Source organism: Parambassis ranga, chromosome 8 (genome assembly GCF_900634625.1).
Source record: "Parambassis ranga chromosome 8, fParRan2.1, whole genome shotgun sequence".
NCBI lineage: Eukaryota > Metazoa > Chordata > Actinopteri > Ambassidae > Parambassis > Parambassis ranga.
Window position 1 is genome coordinate 7,446,835 of NC_041029.1, and position 14,269 is coordinate 7,461,103.

Sequence of the window (14,269 nt, forward strand, 5' to 3'; positions counted from 1 at the left end):
CAGTCAGAGCTGAGGTTTTGTTTACCACACACTTCATCTAACTATGACTAAGTGTGTGTGTACAGTGCAGGTACCCAGTGGAAGAAAAACTTTCTAATCTGTCCATTATTGATCAATATTCTGATCAATATACTCCAGGTTTGACCTTACCAATCCCCTCCTACATCTACACACTTTCTCCAGCAGTCATGGGACACACAGATCACTCCAGTGCAATGATATCACCATCATTGCCAAAATGGCAGCCACTGAACTACTTATATTCATAGGTCAGGTTTAGGGCTGGTATTGGATGAGTTCAAATCCACATTCCTATATGGCAGCCAGTGCCACTGTGGAAACCACGCTCATGGAAGAGCACGCCTCTTGTTGTCTTTCCACACTGAACCTTCAGGACTTCCTCCTATAGTTGTCATAGAGATCAGTGCAGTAGTCCACTGTAACAGTGTGATCCTCTCCTTATCCTTTAACATCCCAGAAAACAGAGGTTGCCACCTTTACTGCAGAGCTCCTTCCTCAGACTTTGGTGCTCCAAAACTATAGAGAAATAGAGAAATTTCTCAGGATCTGCCTTGAAAATGGCAGAAAAGTCCATATCAGGGTCCAGTGAACTAACACTATGGGGTCTGATATGGACATGTTCCAGCTCTGTGGGAATGTACTACTGCGTTTCTCATCCATTTCATGTCATGGATCTTGTCAGCGGTCTCCTGTGTGAAAACATGGACACTCATGTGCACTCACACGCCTGCATGTGGCTACTTCCTGGACGCCACAGAGTAGAACCTCTGTCGTCCAAAACTCGCCACCTGCTCTTCACACCAAACATGCAGCAGCCTGAGGCTGCGTTTTATCTCACCTCCCAGCATTTAGCACCTGCTCTGAGACTCAGTGTTAACACGTCAATGAGACGGACGACTTCACAGACACACATGCACTGTTTGCTGACAGCTCCCTCCACCTGCCAATGATACAAAATCATGTGATTCATATCTGCTGTGTTCAGTGCACAGAGCGCAGCCACATCGCAGTGAAATTTACAGACCCAATCACAGGCTGTGCAGGAGAATGAAATGTCTCAGGTCAATAAATCCAAATTTGTACTGAAATACTATTAGGTATTATGAATTATTTCCTATTGCAGCCTCTATAATTCTCCTTTGAGCGGAGGGGAAGGTAAAGACTTTTCTCCTAACTGAATTTACCCATCAATCTCCAGCTACGCTTATATATATTTTTCTAGATGTAACTGACAGCAGGCAGCAAGTAAATTATTGAGCAATATAAAATTCTGATGAGGATAAACACAGTGAAAGAAAATGTGAAATTAAAAACAAAACAAATTTGTTATTGCCTTCCAAAATGATCCATCTGCAGTTTGGCTGGATTTTCTATGAGGGCCAAGGTTTACAACACATCATCTGTGTCTACATAAATTAATTAATACAATCATTTTGTTGGTTATTAGCACTGCTGGAATCCACTCTGAGCATTTAATTAGACCAAAGCTTTCAGCATGGGTCCACATTACTGACAGTTTTGCAGACATTTGTTTTACAAATTTATGTGGAAGTAGTTACTTTTCTTTGTCTTTTTGTGTTGCTCGTCTCCCTGACACCATAAATTCTGCTGTTGTGTCCATTTAGATTCAAACTTTTCAACCAATCAGCATTCGACATTCACATGGTGTCATCACTGCATGTTAAAGGACAAGTATGTGCATCTGCAGGGCCTCTATGATGTTAAATTTCAACTTTTCTTCACTGTGCATAGATGGAGAGCTTCGTAACAGACACCACCAAATAAATCAGTCTCAACACTGGTTCTGCCTTCCTTTGCTCTCGGTTCTTAATGAGATTTGGAAACCTTCCTCTGAGATTCAGCTCAATATGATTCATCACATCATTCTTCAGCAGCACAATCAGGCTGCCAGACTCCTGTCCAACCACATCACAATGCTGTTCTACAGGGCTAATGGCTTCAAACGAGAGGAGGACACTAGTACATTTATAACAGTAAACCATTTCATTTAAAGGCTTTGAAATATGATGCAAAGCTCTATAAAATCAAATTAACTCCCCAAACCTGAAGCCTGACCAAGTGTTTGCTGACTTTTCATGATGTAATTCTCTGTCAGACTGCAGGAGCTGCAGCTCTTAGGTAAAAAAAATCTCTACATTTTATTCATAAAATACAAAGCAAAGACACAGAGAGTGTTAATGGCTGCAGAATGCTCTACCTTTGCTCGCAGCAGAGTGCAGTGCAGCTCACTGGAGCTCTGCTCATATCTCAGCTCGAACTCCAGAGTTCCCAGAGCAGCTGAGGAGACACAGAAAGAAAACAATTAGCATAACTCATATAAAAACATGATTTACAAACAAAATCGCATCAGTACACAGAAAAAATGACATTGTTAAAAGTCTGTCCGGATAGATTGAAAGCATGCGAGAGAACAGAGAAATATGTCAGGCACACCAAACATTCAGAGGGTGAAAATCCAATTTAGTGGAGCAGCACCTGTCACACAGTAAAACTCCAAAACAACACAACACGCGCCAACACAGAAAATCCTCTTAAAAATCAAACATATTCACCAGAGCTGGTTACAACCATGCACACATAATGTGTGAAGAGGCGCAAACATGTTCATACAAGTAACACACAAGCACAGCCTGGTGCTCTTCCAGCATTACATAAGATGAAACATATGGTCCATATGATTCAGGGATTAGTACATTATTTTAAGCATCAGCTCAACAAACCATTGCCTACACAATATGTGGCACTCATATGCTAAACTGTTAGCTACAGTAAACTGCAGTGTGAGAGCTGGAGTCTCTGCATTGAACCTATCACACTGTTCCACAGGGACAGTTAGCATCTCTATGATACAGCAATGAATCAACACAAGAGATGCACAAAGGAACATTAAAGAGAAGAGGTGTGATAGGCCGTCTTCAAACATGATATGAGCTCAATAATTCTGTCCCTGAAAGTAACGTGTGTGTCTCCAGCTATGCTTCATGGGAGCGGGGACTTGAGGAGATTTGTCTTAATGGTAGCTGAAAAAAGTGATAAGTCACAACAGCAGTTTTCCCTGTAAGATGTGTTTAAGTCCAAGAATTCATGTGATGATTTTTTTACCTAATCTATTAACCTGTTTGTAATGTCTAACCTTAACCAGTAGCTTGCATGCCATATCCAGGCGTGATTGGAAAAAAAAAAACTGAAACAGCCTGTGGGGTCTGGGGGACTTGACCCTTGGCCTTCTCACTGAAAGTCTGCCACGATGCATGTACTAGCACAATCCCTGCCTCTTTACTTTTTACTCTGAAAAATAAATTGTACAATACATCCTCATTTAAAAAAAAACACGCCACAAACACATGGTTACGTTTATGCTAACAATACATTTAAACTGAACATATAAGATGGATTTGGAGTTGGCATTTTAAAAACTACAGGTTAAGATTAAGTTTAAAACAGGGGTAAGGGTACAGATCATCCTGCTCCCATTGTGCAGTTGTGATTTTTGGCTGCCATCGGGACGAGTCTCCTGGAGTTTTAATATCGTAAAAAAAATCCACAATTCTCCCTTTTTGAGTGCTTTGTCCCTGACAGAGACACAAAACATGACATGAAAAACAGCTACAAAGAAAAATAAGTTAACCACAAAAATACACAAAACATCAATGAAGGGACAAAAATTGACAAAAAAAAGATGCAAATTAATCACAGTCACAAAACAATCACAAGTGGTAAGATAAAAGTAACTGTGAAGTGATCGAAAATGACTACAAAGAGACGGAACATCTGGGTGCCTGTCCAATGTAGGCACTCGGTTACACGCCTGTGCTCATAATGAATGATCTGTCCATGGTTGCAGCAGCAGCAGCTTTCTTGGTGCAGTTTTACTGCAGTAAATAGATATCAGTAACACAGCTGAGGCTTTCTAAAATCTTCTACATTTTACTTGTTTCAGAGTTGGCACTAAAGAAGCCTGAGTGCTTCCTCAGAGATGTCAGTGCTGCAGTGTGCTTCATCCTCAACACGAATAAAATCTTTCAGTGCACCTTCACTTAGATGTTTGGTGCAGTTATTTTGAATATTTGTGGTTCTGCTTCCACCCACCTACACTGACTTACAGCAGCCTGAGGCAGAAACGACCAGCTGCTAAAACATCTCAGTAAAAACCACACAGCACCAACACATGCAGTCCTCCAGCCTCCTACAGACGTCACTGCACCGGAGTAACACTGATGAAATCTGAGGCTGTGGAGGAAATCTCTGCAGAGATCATGTGTGCACAAAGAAAAAAATCCTTATGAAAAACTGGCCTTTGTTACTGAGATCATCTTTATGTTTGATCAAAGCCTTGAGTTTTAGTTACAGGAGACAGACTGTCAAACTTCAGCTCACTGCTCCTCCCTCGTGGCGTTCCCTGCTCTGATGGATGTGACGCCTTCTTATTAAAAATCACAAAAACCTCATCAACCACTGACTGCAAAACAAATGCATGTACAAGTGCACAAAAATGGTAAAAGCCTCCTAATTACTTTTTGCTTTGGAGTGGATCTGAATCACAGAAGAGCTTGAAAACACGTCAGTAGCTCTGAGAGCAGCTATCAGCCCGACTCATTTATCACAATTTATTCTCACTTAAAGCGACGATGGATAGAGAGCATGAAGGAGTGATCGTCCCTCTGCTAGAAGGCAATGATTCTTCTGCTCCCGCACACTCATCACTCTTATTCAGGAGGACTATGTGGTATCCCAAAAGCCAATACAGACACATCTGAGGCGTCTGTACGACATAGATCATGTTTTGTCTGCAGCCTGAGCTTTTATCTGCTGTCTCATCATACATTTACTGTCAGTGTAGTCTGGCTGAGCCGCACAGGTGAGGTGTGGAAGTCAGATGTGTTGGTGTGTTGGCTGCAGTTCTGATGCTATTTTAACATAAAGACATGAATTATTTATCAGATGTTCCTTTGAACTGGACTCTGAGGTAAACAGGTGGAGGAATGGTCGTTCAGATGTCGGTCAGATAAATTACACTGCTGTGTTTTGGTTTTATTGATCACAGTGTAGCTGCTGTGGCACCTTTGCATCCAGTCTGACTGTCTGACCGTGAGATTTTAGCCATTAAATCCTGTCCTAATGCTATTTATCTTTTAAACTTTTGGGGTAGAACAGATCCACTTGGTACCTAAAGGCAGCTTCTAACTCAGAAGCCATGAGTAAACAACATGACTCATCAAGTAGATGAAAAATCATCCTACAACAGACTTGTTCTTGATAGAGAGATTTAAGAGATTTGGGATTCTCTGAACAAGAAATGCCAAACTGATCATATGGGCCCATTTGGGAACTAAATTAAAAATGAAAGTCTCCACCATGTGAGCTGTATTTTCTGAGCCCCAGTTTTAGTCTGGATTTGTTCACATGTGAAATCAGAGCCAAAATGTGTTATTTTGCATTTGTATCTATTGTTTATCAATTTCTTTTTCGCTGGCTAGCTAAAAGCTAAAACTATCTATCTTCCTGTGGGGTCAACAAAATAAAGGGTAAACCATCATCATGAAAACTATCATGTCGTCATGCAAACAGCTGTATAAGGAAGCCTCATGCCCTGCAGTCTTAATGCACAGTAACACAAACACACACAGACACATGCCAACATCGAGGCTCACTGCAGTCGTCACTGTCGGAGCTGTTGATCTCCACCGATGTGTCCACGCTGCTGGCCTGCGACAAAGACCCGCCCCCACCTGGCCTGCCATGGGCTAGCAGAGGGGACAGCAGGTGAGGCCCTCCCATCCCAGAGGCCACAGAGCCTGGGCTGAGGGCCTGAGGGGAGGAGGCTGGGTTTGGGGACATGGCGGGGTTTGGGGAAAGTGGGATGGGGGTGGGGGAGGTGGGGGACAGGCGGGGGAAGTAGGCAGAGATCTGGCGGATTGGTCTGATGGGGCCTGGGCAAACGTCAATGGCCATGTGTTCCTGGATGGAGATGCTGAGCTTCTTTCCTCTCCGCACCGTCATAGAGTCTGAAAAATAAAACCGACAGTGGAGACACCGCTTTTAGAAGGTTTTTAGAAGGTTCAGTAAGTCCCCAAAGAATTCTCTACTTCAGCAATTTATATATCATACTTTTTTTATATGGGCCAGGACCCACGCTTCTAAATATTTTTTAGCCATAACCCTTTCAAATACTAGGACAGCTTTCTCTCAGTTTGCAGAGACCAGAATATATTCTCATCATGTGAGAATCCTTCAGTACAAATTGAGTTTTTAAGCTGAAATGTTTAATGGTGATAATAACAGTAAAAAGATGCTAGAAGGATTCATTACAAAAGAATTAATTCCGCAGCAACACTTGAAAATATTAAAGGCTATTATCCTCCTGTTTGCCTTCATAACCCTCGACAGCCTTTTAGTCCTTTCAGCTTGATTTCTGAAGAGGTATGCTGTGATTATACCATTTGTTTTACCAACAATGTGTGTTGTTCCAAACCACCTAGGAAAACTGCAAGCTTTGTCACTAAAACCTAAGTATTTATCTACCATTAAAACACACAAAAAGAAATTGTCACTGACGTCTCCCTGCTGCAGCCAGAGGGTGATTGCATGACAAATTACCTTACAGAACAAATGTATGTTAACAGAAGCTACAGCATGTCACATTATGAATTTGTTCACGGATCCCATGAGAATGAATCCTAATGACTCTGGTCTGGTCTGGTCTGGTCTGGCACTACAAAAATATACAACATGCTTCTCCACCATCTTCCTGGCTACTAAGGTTTCAAGTCTTGCCCCAACTGCATACCTCTCCTGATCACATCCCAAAGACCAAAACAGCAGCACTGGATCCAGCCTCCATGAAAGGCTGCTTGTTATTTCCTTGAGAATACAATTTATTGTAGGGCTGTGCACATGAAATCACTGCAGTCTCAAAGCCAAGCAGGCAGACACATAACAGCCCGCATGCTGAGCGCCGGTGTAGACCTGACAATCTAACATTTCCACGTCCTCTCAACAAACTGCCACAGCAGCAGTTGGGAGTCATTACAGGAAAACTGTGCTATTACTGTTCCATTCCTGATGTTGAAGAAAACATACAACTCTGCTTATTTTCACTTTTTCAAACCGAGGTCTGACAACTGAAATCCAGCAGCAGGTGTTTAATGAAGAGTATGTGCTACATGAAAAGAGGAAAAGCCTGGTGAGCTCCAAGCTGTGATAGTATAACGCAGAAGAAAATTGGGTCATTCCATGTGAAATCATCATGGCTGCCTGGTGACCCTTCTCAGATATTTTTCAAAAAAAATTCACTGATGTACATCTATCAGTATGAAGTAATCCAGAGTTTTAGGTCTGTAGATCTGAGTGTAACTATTTTCAAAATACAGCCCATTAAATTGGATTTAATTTAATTTAGTTTTCGGGCCAGGTTTAATTTTTTACTGCATGGCCTCTGTTGCATGTAGGAATCTGGTGTTTGCTGCACAGGGCTAACTTTCCCCATATAATCAGAAAATATAGAGCAGTGATGCATAAAAGTTTGTATTTTTTTTTAGTTTATTGGTTTTTGGCCATTTTTAGGCATTTATCACACCCAAACCATTCGAAATAGGAAAAATGCAATTACAATGCAAAAATGCAATCAGTTGTTTTTTTTGAAAAATATCTGAGGGGGTCATCTGGCTGATGTGCCTGAAGCTGGATGAATTCACATGGAAATGACCCATGGACAGAAAAAAAACTGCTGTCTGCTGTGAGATGTGTAGATATACCAGAAAATATACTGTGGGGGCAGAATTCAGAATCAGATCCATCCATGTGTGCAGAGGTAGCTGCCTGACAAGGTTACTGCATGTTTCATGACAACTGAGGAGCTTGCAGTCTGAACATTTAATTCCAGAACCTCTAAAGGGAAAAACCTCACAGGTCTGATGCTGTCAACACTCCAGCGTTATCGATGGGAGTAATTACACTGTTCTGGTGTTTAAGACCATGTTTTATTTATTTGACTTTGTTGTACTTCCTTCTGTTGATTAGTTTAAGTTCAACTTAATTTATGTTGTTTACATTCTTAGATTCATTTAGATGACTTAGCTTTAGTTGAAACAACAATATGGAGGATTTGTGAAAGGTTGTCTGCTACAACGGTTGTAACATTTTTCTACGCGCACATTTGTTGACTAGTTTGGTCGCCACAAAACAAGTCCCAAATAAATGACCGAGTGGATTTAAAGTATGGACTCCTGACTCATTTTAACACATTATACGGTTTATTCACTGCTTCAGCCACGACTTTGCTGCCAACTCTGTTTGCGGATGTCACATATGCCATAAAGTAGGAAACGTTTGTAGTCGTTTGTGTTTGGTGTTTGGTGCCAGTGCAGGCGATACAGATGCTCTCGAGGACAGATAGAGGTGTCCTTCAATCTGTTGTGTGTGATCATGGAAATACTCCACAGTGTTGCTTTAGATTCAGTTAAATTTCATTTTCAGTTTAGATTTGTTAAATTGATCTAAACTTTAAGGACTATATTTTATATTTACTCTTCCAGCTATGACCAAAATAAACCCTTTGTAGATTTACATTAATATAATAGTCACTGTTGGCAGCTAACTCTGAACACAGACTGTGTCCTGGGTGCTGACCAGTCACCTGACCACTGCACTGATATATTACAGCCTCGGGTCCTGCTGGTGACCTTTCCAGAGTTAATCCACTGGTCAAATCTGACGTCAAGGACCCCCATCTTCAGACATGATGTGCCAGATGAGTGCAGCATCCAGGAGAGTTTACACGAAGAGCTGCTGCAGGGTCGAATCGGTGCATACACCATCACCAAATGACTAATGGCTGACACAAGAAAACAACGAATTTATGATACCTTCTTCAACAAAATCGATTCAAAATCTCCACCCACAGCAGCATCATGTGTAAAACTGATGCAGATATAAGCTAGAAGACTAAAAGCTACACTGCAGTGACATAATATCCAATACAGAACTGAGAGATTTCTAGGAATTGATACAAATTGGATTCTGCCTCTGCATGTTGACTCTGGGACCACTAAACCAGACTACCAGCAATAAAAACACCACAGCAGCAAAATGCTCTGCAGTCCTCAAATTGACCATAGAAAAGCACAAACACAGCTGCAAGTGAAATGAGCACAATAACTCTACAACACACCAGTATAATCACATCAAAACAAAGCAACAGGTGCACGTCCCACAACACACCACACATCATTGTTTTCCTATGTTTCTAACAGGATATGGTTGGCTTTCATTTATTTATTTTTTTGGTGTATGATCAGCTTTAGACACCATGTGGAATCCTGTTAGGTGCGTTATGTGGTGCAGCATCATAAATACACACACACACACACAAATGTTAGCTTTAGCTAAGCACATTTCTTCCCCATATATTTGTACTAATTTTATGCTAAAACATTTTTCTTGTGCCATTTGCCATCTCATTAGTCACCCCCTCAACATTTCAAACACTTCACTTATACTTCAAAGTTATTCTGTAATGTTGTCACTTTGCATGACAGAAATGTTAGCAATTATATTGCATTGTCAAACTGGCTTTGCACCGTGCACAGTTGGAGACAAACAACATAATTTTTTGTGTTGAGTTTAATGTATTCTATCTGCAGATGCATCAGCATACAGATTAGATTTATTGTATCTCTCGAGAGAAAAGTACCTGATTGTCTTTTTCGGTTAAAATTAAATTCGCTATCAGGTTCAGGGTTCACACCTCTTGTGTCTGATGATAATCCACTTCAGATCTTCACAGAGCTAAAACGGTACAGCTGTGAACAGGGATGGATCACTAACTGGTGTTTTGCTGTAGGAGGCAGAACAAGAACCTAATCCAATATTTTACTCTGTAATCAGATCACTGAAGAGCTGCTGCTGCTGCTGGCAAAGAATTCAGAGTTGTCAAAATGTTGTTGAACTGACGTGCATGGACTCCTTGTTATGTGGGACAGCTGGCTCCGGTTTCCAAAGTGTGGCCATGTTGTCCACCTGTAGGCTTTTTTATGTAATGTGATCATAAAAGAAGAGAGAAATCAGACGCTCAAAGGAATAAGACTTTAAAACGGTGGGAGAAACTGAGATATTTCACAGGTTGTGTAAGGAGAGATCATCTTTGTGTCACTGTCCCGTCCTTTAAAGCCCTGCAGGGTGTCTGTAACGAGGTTGAAGCCAGGCCCTGTGTTCAAGATTAAAAGTGAAGACACAGTGAGGGGGTTGATCAAAGTCTCAGTATTACTGGCCCTGACTCTTGTTACACCCTTATTTTATGGACCCTGACATGTAGCCTATTGTTCTTTTCCCAATGAACAATGGGACGAGTTTGAAAAGCTAATGATGTGGGCTTTCTTGTAGTTTGGAGAACTTGCTGGTTTCACACTTTGTGTAGGTTTTTGCTGAGAGATCCAAAGTGCTGTGCTGTGCTGGATTCTCCCCTCGGAGGCTTTTGATATGCTGTTGGGAGTGGAGCTGATTCATGTATATTTTAGACACCCTCATTCATAAATCCTCATAGCTTAAAGGCAGATTTAATGACCATACTGATGTGTTCTTAGTATTACTCTGACCAAAAATGGTGCAGTCGTAGCCCAACTTGAGTGGATGGAGGGCATGCCAATGTCTTTATTTTAAATTAGTTGTAATTCTAATACATGTTTGACCTCATTTGTAAATATACTCATTTTGTTGAATCGCCCATTATAATTTAGACGTACTAATCTACATTTGTGAGACTGTGTCCCCTACCTGGACTTAGTGTTTTCATTTTTTTTATCATTCTCTTGCACTGCTGTGTCCATTTGTTACAGCTCCACTGTAGGGCCGCCTTATAGTCATGTTTAATTCAGGGGGAGTCGACATTTATCTGCGGAAACATTCTCCCACATGAAAGTGAAATCTGGTGCGTGTCCAGTGACTGATATTCAGTCACAGTGGGATTTACTGGTGAGACTCAGCAGTGGAGAGTTAAGCTGAGGGAAAGCGTAGTCAAGTATGTTAATGAAGACACATGAAATGCTTCCTTTTCTGCATCCTCTTTACTATCATATCTCACCTGCCACTCACTCCTGTGCTGTTCACGCTCGTCCTAGTGCTCGTGCAGATGTTTTCCTTCCCTCCCACCTCTCTCGCCTCCTCCCCGTCACCAGCTTCATGTTGCTCTCTGCATTTACAGTCTTCCCCCTCACTGTGGAAAGGTGACTCAGTGGTCAGTGAGTCCCGTCACTTTGAATATTCACCTGATGACTGACTGACAGGTGTGAGTGGGGCAGGTGCAGGAAAGGTGATGCTCGGTTAACCGATCACAGCCTCACATATCAGTATTGATTATTGTTTGATCACTCCTTGCAGCTCTTCCTTGTGCGTTTTTTTTTTGTTTGTTTAGTACAGAGCTCTGGTTCTTTGTTATACGTGACAAATTATTACAGCGGTGCAGGAAAGGGAACAGCTCAGACATTGCCTGAGAATAAATACCATTTTTACAGGACTGCAGTAATTTAGTGATATTGTGGGGACATCCAGTGCTGCAAAACATAATGGAGATGTCATAGAGCTAGTTCAGTTTTGAATATGTAAACAAATGCAGGGTAAAATATTTAGCCTCATTTTGAATCTTACTCTGCAACACTATGCATCCGGTAGTTTTCTTGGAGATGTCTTATTCTATCTGCTGCACCTGTGTTGTCAGATTTAGGAACATTCATCAGCACGGATTTGTTTTTTATTCCAGAAGTAATTTTTTGTGTTTGATGAGTTCTGCTTTGATCAGTGTGAGACATGCTGATTAAACCTACCAGTGACAGCTAGCTCACTGTGTATCAGTTTTAAAATTGATGTTTTTTCCACCAAAAAGTAAAGAGAGGAACATCTAAAAACATGGACGGCAGCTGGTGGAGCTTTGGAAAGAAAGCAGAAAAGTTGTGATGCAGACTACAGCAACAAGACAAAGATACATTATTTAAGTAAACGTAACAGCTAGTAAGTGTAATTTCTCTCACTGCCAGAAGGGGGTGACACTGTAGTTTTAAGACGCACAGCTAATTCGATGACAGTGTCAAGGAAACTGACAAAAGCAAACACAAAGTGCATCTGTTGACTGTTAAATTCAGCCACATTTTGTAAACAACTGTTTACACAACTCCCACTGACTCTTATCTCTGATCTGAGGATTATGGGTATTGCGGTTCTGCTAATAGGAGCTGGTGTCCATTCTTGTGTGTTTATTAACATGTTTTTAAAAACTGTCTTCCTTCATTATGTACTCTGAGCCCTCAGAGCATCTATAGGACATGAACCTTCTAAATTGCTTCACCTATAGAGTGATTATGTTTTTATTAATACTCATCTTCATCTTCTTTGCCATGACTACTACTACTCACGCGGTCTCTTGTGGTGTTGAGCTTTCATCATTACCAGCAGCTCACTTAACCATCATTATATCTTCTTACTGCCTCCCTCTACACAGTGACCACCACGCAGGCATGTTTCACTCTCATCATCCTAATGCTGTACCAGCCCCATGCTACAAAAAAAGAGAGAATATCATTCACTTCTCCTGCAAAAATGCTTTTCTGCTTCTCTGCGGGATTTAAAATCCTCCACTGAACGCCACATTATAATTCATATCTACCAACAGCTGCATGCAAATCACAACACAGACTTGATGTTACTGTGAGGTAGGAGGTTAGTTTGGCAGAGAGAAGGAGAAGAAGCAGCCGTGGTGTTTACTGGGGGGGGGGTATTGCAGGTAAACTTATAATAATACACTGTAAACACACACACACCACTTAAACAATTCACTCCCACAGATGTGGAAAAAAAGACAGCAGGTTGGAAACTTTACAAAAATGTGCTTGTTTGTTTGTTTGTTTGTTTACTGTGTGTCATATTTTGGTAAATAATCAGCAGGAGTATTTTCCACATGAATTCACCATAAGGACATTTAACTTTAAAACCTTTATGCTCAACACGTTTTTTGCCGTTTGCCATCGTTTCTCTCTGCTCCTCTGCTTCTGTCACTGTTAAATTAGTTTGATGTTCTTTTTCTGGTGACGCAAGAATGGAAAAACTGTATTTAAATAAACTTGTGAATAAACACCAACATTTTTGTATTCACTCATTGAAGGTAATGCAATGCAAACAATATTGTAAATACGACGAGGAAACAACAACACAAAGACGTTCAGGAGGAGTCCAAGCAGCGGCTTAGACTGCACTATTTGGAAGTATTAAGTGAGCCACCACTTAACTTAGAGTCATATTTGAGTCAGTGGTTACTGGTGGTATCACAAAAAAAAATCTTAAACTACAAAATTTTGAACCTCAGTGTTGTTGCAGCATGTAACTGGTTACATGCTGCAGAACCATTTAGTTTGAATGACAGGAACTCCTCTCTCTGCTTGTTAAACAGTCCACACCAGTTTTAATTCCTTCTACTGTATTATTTGAATATAAAAACTTGCATTAACGTTGACTGGGTCAACAGTGAGAGTATTAGGTTGCAAAATAACTTACAACAACAACTTCCAAACTTGATTTAAAAAAAAAAAAAAAAAGATTACATTAAAGGCAACTCCTCCATTAAAAAAAAACATGCAATTGCTGTTTTGGTTAAATGCAAATATTTAATACTGTTTAAAGAAGGCCGATAGGATAAAGTGCAGTAAAATAACTGTGTCGGATTTAAGTGAATATGAAGATATAAATTTGAAAAGAGGAAACGATCAGAGCCACTGTAAAGGATGCAGAGACTAAAAAAAATGCAAAAAGCCTCTGAGAAGTGCACAATGCCAGAAAAAGACCAGTGAAATTAAAGCCAGCAGCACTATGAAGCAGGAAGAAGAGTCATTTTTCTTACCTTTGATTGTGTGAATGGAGGAGATTCCTACACAAACAAGTGGATGTCAGTGCATGAGGGGTCCGCACTAACAGGTGGTGAGAGAGGCAGCGAGAAGCCGAGTGGTCGAGAGAGGTAGGGGGGGGGAGGAGGGGAGAGAGAGAGAGCGAGAGAGAGAGAGAGAGAGAGTGATCTTCCTGTGATAGACTTTTAACTCTTTCTCCTCTGCCTCTGTTTTCAGTGTGATTTCAGTGTGTTTAATAATCTTTCGCTGAGCTTCACATTCATCTGAAATGTCAACAGTGATGAAGCTCTTCCTTTAATCACACTACACGTGTATTAGATTAACTCTCCCTCCCCTGCTCTCTC

The 14,269-nt window shown here is 40.9% G+C and overlaps 1 protein-coding gene across 1 annotated transcript in view; it reads right to left on the bottom strand.

Annotated features, from left to right (window-relative positions):
• LOC114440072 (double C2-like domain-containing protein alpha) overlaps window positions 1–13,981 on the bottom strand; it is a 33,756-nt gene extending 19,775 nt beyond the window's left edge. Inside the window, exons 1-3 of the mRNA XM_028412347.1 lie at window positions 13,922–13,981; window positions 5,694–6,047; window positions 2,240–2,319 (exon numbers count right to left, since the gene is read on the bottom strand). Coding sequence (XP_028268148.1) covers window positions 2,240–2,319; window positions 5,694–6,042 — 429 coding nt within the window. The 5' untranslated portion in view covers window positions 6,043–6,047; window positions 13,922–13,981. The remainder of the gene's footprint in view (window positions 1–2,239; window positions 2,320–5,693; window positions 6,048–13,921) is intronic.
• Between the last annotated feature and the right edge of the window lie 288 nt (window positions 13,982–14,269).